Source organism: Saccostrea cucullata, unplaced genomic scaffold, assembly GCF_032062105.1.
Source record: "Saccostrea cucullata isolate Sc308-1 unplaced genomic scaffold, CSIRO_AGI_Scuc_v1 ctg18196, whole genome shotgun sequence".
In the NCBI taxonomy this organism is placed as follows: Eukaryota; Metazoa; Mollusca; class Bivalvia; order Ostreida; family Ostreidae; genus Saccostrea; species Saccostrea cuccullata.
Window position 1 is genome coordinate 1 of NW_026921661.1, and position 5,219 is coordinate 5,219.

General features: G+C 31.3%; 1 protein-coding gene across 1 annotated transcript; it reads right to left on the reverse strand.

Annotated features, from left to right (window-relative positions):
* Window positions 1-3,085: 3,085 nt before the first annotated feature.
* On the reverse strand, window positions 3,086-5,019 carry LOC134260534 (uncharacterized). Its single transcript, XM_062743086.1, has 4 exons — window positions 4,933-5,019; window positions 4,577-4,749; window positions 4,268-4,354; window positions 3,086-4,111 (listed from the first exon to the last, which is right to left on the reverse strand). The coding sequence occupies exons 1-4, from the start codon at window positions 4,976-4,978 to the stop codon at window positions 3,995-3,997; spliced, it is 423 nt and encodes a 140-aa protein (XP_062599070.1). The 5' UTR covers window positions 4,979-5,019; the 3' UTR covers window positions 3,086-3,994.
* Window positions 5,020-5,219: the final 200 nt, after the last annotated feature.

Below are 5,219 nucleotides of genomic sequence, written 5' to 3' on the forward strand. Positions count from 1 at the left end.
AGGAAAATTTAAAACATATAGTGAAGAATTATGAGACTGATAATATAAAACAATTACTAGGATATTTTTGAATATTTTTCGGGAATAATTATAGCACATACCATTTCATGGTTGAGTTCGACCTTTCCACTCAGCCAGCAGAGTTTTGACGCTGTTCACGCGATTACGGAGACTAAGGAAAATATAGACAAGCATACCATGTAAGATTGTATCTATTCTTAGAAGACAATAGGTATTTATATTTTGTCAGTGCATTTCGTCTGCAAGTGTAAACGAGAGCGATTCTCAATCTGGGGGAGGAGGTACTCTGTGTTATTCGGAGATAGATATCTTGCGTCATTATTATGATATGGGAAATTTATTGCCAAAACAATTTCCTCTGAGTAATTCAATGAATTCTGAAACATTTACATTCAACTTATTTATGGTTAATACTATCTCTGTAAATAATAGGACGATATACATTGGACTAATAAATTTGGGAAATTATTATTTATATAATATAATAAATATGGACTCAATGCACGGTCAATATGCATTTATAATGACGCAGAATGACAGATATTGACCTCAGATACATGAAGTATATCCACCTCGGGCTAGCGCCCTCGGTCGATATACTACATGTATCTTCGGTCAATATCTGTCATCCTGGGTCATTATAAATGCATATTGACCTACATCGAGTCCATATTTGTATAATAATGATAGTGTTGTCCACTAATATTTGAAATAATATCTGCTATGAAAAAGAAATCTATATAAAAAGCAGTAGAATAAATATGTTATAAATTACTAATTAATGTATAAAAATGAAATCCAGATGGTTAAATGCGCTAGCTTAGTGAACTTTACATGGTGATAAAAATTAAAATGTGGTTATCTATGATTCGGATTGTCTTTCCTTAAAGGAATTTCATTTAAAATCATTCAAGTATGCTTTTTTGTCTACCTCTAATCTAAGAAATCCGCGTTGGCTCTGCTAAAAACTTGTGTTGATTATATGAACTTTTGAGAATGAAAAATGTTCATTATCCTCATATTCCTACATGTTTAGTTCTTACCAGGTGACTGTTGCATGGCACTTTCATTTTGTGATGTGTTCACCTTTTTGCGCTGACACGATCGTATTTTGTGGCTCAATTTATATTTATCAAGCGTTACCAAAAACCTTATTGAGCAATGCTGCACATTTTTGTTTGTCTCCAACGCTCTATGATTCCACATTATTGAAAAATTTTAAAGTAATTGTACGGTTAACATATCAATTGATAACTTATAAAAAATGAGATACATGTACATCTGATTGCACGAATAAATTTTTAATTCTACAAGTCATCCGATAGTCATTCAAAGTTTAAACAAATAAGCCCTAGCTGTGAAATAACGTATCAATTTATCTTCAATGAATCCTTATTAAAAAAATGACAACAGTATGATTAATATCGACAGCACAAAAATAAAGGTATATTTATTATATTTTTAAAATTGCATAAAAAGACAGATGTTTTTTTTTTTTATTGAAATTGGTTTCATTTCGCTTAATAGAAAATATGTAAATAAGGAGATCATGAACAGCATTTGTGCTCAAAAGTTCATTGAAACAATAAAGATTGAGAGCAGAGCAAACACGGACCTCTTAAGGCCAAGATGTAGTAAATAACTTTAGACTAATTTTTTGGTGCTAGATCCATTATGACGTCATAATCAATTTCAACTTTCTTTTTCCCGTAATTTACGGCTTTAGCATAATTATGTAGAAAATAGAGGATTTTCATGACATTTAATTTGAAATCATATGAAAAGTAAACCGGATACCTATATTTATTTTGATATTGATTTAAAGAAGAGGCCATGAACATAGTGATTTCCGTTTTCTAAGAGACTGTAGGCAATCTGGATACATTTCCTTTGTCGAATATGAAAAAAAACTCCCAAATTCATGACTGGTTTTCTTAATTTTTCATTGAAAATGACAGTTTAAAATACAGTTTTTCATCTTGTTTCCTACAAATTATGCCCCGAAACACATTATTTGACCAAGCTAAAGTTGTAAGGCATCAATAAAGGAATTTATTTCTCAAGTTTGATAAATCCGTAGGCACCTTTCATTTACCAGATCTTGACCTTAAACATCAGGGGTGGGATCAGGTGCCATGGAGGAGTAAGCATCTGGGTCTCACCCTGTGTGAGGTGCTTGTATTGATCGGGCAAACAGAAACATCCGTAGACAATTCACAGTGTAAACAAACGCCTAACAATTTGTATGAATAACTCCGGCCAGCATTCGACTTTATGGTAGATTAATCAATGTATTTCTGACAAGGTCATTATATCGACCGTCAACTTTCAAACGTTGGCTTTAAATGAGACTGTAGATACACCTTATCATCAACTTGTTTGTCAATATCTTGCCTCATTGACTGAATTTGTATGTAAATCAGGCTTTGGGTATCGTATCAACTGTGAGAAATAAATTTATTTTGTAGATCACTTATAACAAGTTGATTTTACAAGAGTGTTAACAACTTACTATTTAGTTTGCTGTATTGTTGAAATATAATATTTAAGCCAAAAATATTTAAATTTAAAGATTGACTGGAAGTGTAAATGACAGTTTTTAAATGCTTTGATTTTTAAATTTCTTAAAATATTCAACATTTTGTACAATTCAGAAATAAGATGTTTCTTAAAAGATTTAATCATTTAAACAAGGTTTTTCTGTATTTAAATAACCATTAATAAATACAAAAAAATATATGAAATAAAAATTAAGATATAATCAACAAAACGCCTCATTATCACCTGCACAGCCAAAATAACAAATGATCGTTAAATAAGAAGATAAAACAATAAATTTCTTTTAAATCAGGCTAAATTCATACAAATTATCAACAAAGTTTAATGCCTATTTGACTTTTAACTGCTTGTTTAGAAACATATTTTGTTAAATATGAGATAACGGATATTTGTGTTGCAAATGTCCTGTCATTTTGCCCACTACGACTTAATTATTTATCGTCCATTTTGCTATTGCATTTTTAAGTGTGAGGTGTATCCAGCAGCTAGGCGTAAAAGTGTCTGGATATCTCTGTCAAGTCCAGAAACAAGACATGCATGTAAAAATAATTATCTAACACAATTTATTAAATAGAAATACAATATAATTGTTGCTACTTTTAACACGTAATTTTTAAAATGCATTAATTGTTTTTCATATTCTGTTTCATTATCGCATACTTAATCGACCCATCGAGCTCAAAGTGGTACAGCGGAGAAGGTATTTGGAATGCCTCACCCTTTATTGTTACACAATAAAGATTTTTAAACGCTTGAACATGTTGAAGGTTTCGACTTTTGAAAATCAAATTATTAAAATCATATGATTATAGGGGCAAAGTTCATGATTTTATCAGGGAGACACTAAATAAGTGTCAAATCAAAATAAGCAGGTGCACAATGGCGTTATGTAATAATGAAACTGTGAAAGTATCATTTTTCATTCAGTGGTATCGGACAGTTGCAGATAAGAGATGGATACCCTTCACTATTAACATTATAGAAAGAATGACAAGGATTTTACCATTATAATCATAAGGGAGTCGGGGGGATAGGAGTGGTTTATTATTTAGTGAGCTCAGTGCTCACTGTACCTGTAGTTTCTGTTAGGACCATTATCCACAAATTTATGTATCCTCGAAACTGCAATTTTTACTTAATCCACGAAAAGTGATGCGCACAAATATTAATGAAACTACAATGTGATCTGTTGGGATGGATCTAGCTCACGAGGTCTATTAATGTTCTGTTGAGGTGGAATTACAATTTTTAGAGTGTTTTTTTCTCTCTCGGGAGGATTTCCTTCTCCATCAGATTGCAATGCTTTCACAAATATACACGAAAAAACAAAACCAACAATGTTAGAGATACACATAGTAATGGAGAGTATAAATGCTACAATGTCCCACTTCAGGTTTCTCTTAACAGCACACGTTTAATCTTCATCGCCGGTACAAATCAGTATGACCCAGAAGATGGGGGCAAAACAGAGTCCTGTAGCTACAACATTTATCCCTAAGCTCAGCCCGTTTATCACTCTGTAAACAGTTACCTGTTCAAAAGAAAATGTGTATATTATAATTGATATAGCCATTCGTAAAATTGTAAGAAATTGCATTTTTATTTTGAAGAAAAGTATCTCAAACTAGTAAAGGATGACACAAAAGGAGACTTTTGGCAGAACATAAAATAAAATTTTGTTACTTACTCTCTTGATCAATTTCGAAGATGGTAGATTTCTATTATTAATATCCATCTTAGAGACAAAATTACACGATAGACCATTGAGCAAAAGCTACAAATAAAATTTAAAAATTATCTTTAACAGAAACATTTTTTTTTCATAAACAAGTCCAGGACCTCATTTATTGTAGATAAAACTTTATGATACATTTGTATACTATGGCAAATTTTATTGCATTATTAATTTTTTATCATTATAGTTATTACGTTATCTCCATATATTTCATATTATCAGATTATACTTCATTACAATGTATATTAATTAAAATATTACCACTGCTCCCGACCATATTAGAGCGCCTGTGTCCACTGAGAAACTAAAAATTCGGTCTAAATTGACAACCATTACAATTCCAAAGACGATGCTACCTGCTGAAAGTCCTATCAAAACAATGGACATCCTAAAGAAATGTTCTGCAGCTTTTTGTCGTTTACGCGCATGTTCATCTGAAAAAAAGATATTTCTTTTATTCAACAGAAACATTTCAAATCTCTGTTTTGATTACCTTAATAGCTCCTCTACTCTAAAGAAATCTGTATTGGCTCTGCTTAAAATTTGAGTTGATTACGTGAACTTTTGAGAATGATCATTGTTCCTCATCTGCACATTACTACATTTTTAGTTCTTACCAGACGACTGTTGAGTATCACTTTCGTTTTGTGCTGTTTTCACCATTTTGTGTTGATACTATCAAAACTTTTGGCACAATATATTTATCAAGCGTTACCAAGACCTTATTGAGTAATTAACTGCGCAGTTTAAAACATTTTGATTGACAGTGTAGTTCTGTATACATTTAAATCATACGAATAGAAATGGAGAACGAAGGTTTTTCATAAACTGGTGATAATGGTGGTTTTGTCATTTTGAATGGTTTTAAATCCATAATATAGCATATACTGATGTTTTTATTTTA

Coding starts and splice junctions, on each gene's coding strand:
- LOC134260534 (XM_062743086.1), bottom strand. CDS start 4,978: ATGGTGAAAACAGCACAAAACGAAAGTGATACTCAACAGTCGTCTG. Junction 4,750..4,932: donor TGATACTCAACAGTCGTCTG/GTAAGAACTAAA, acceptor TCTTTTTTTCAG/ATGAACATGCGCGTAAACGA. Junction 4,112..4,267: donor CTTCGAAATTGATCAAGAGA/GTAAGTAACAAA, acceptor TCTTTTGAACAG/GTAACTGTTTACAGAGTGAT.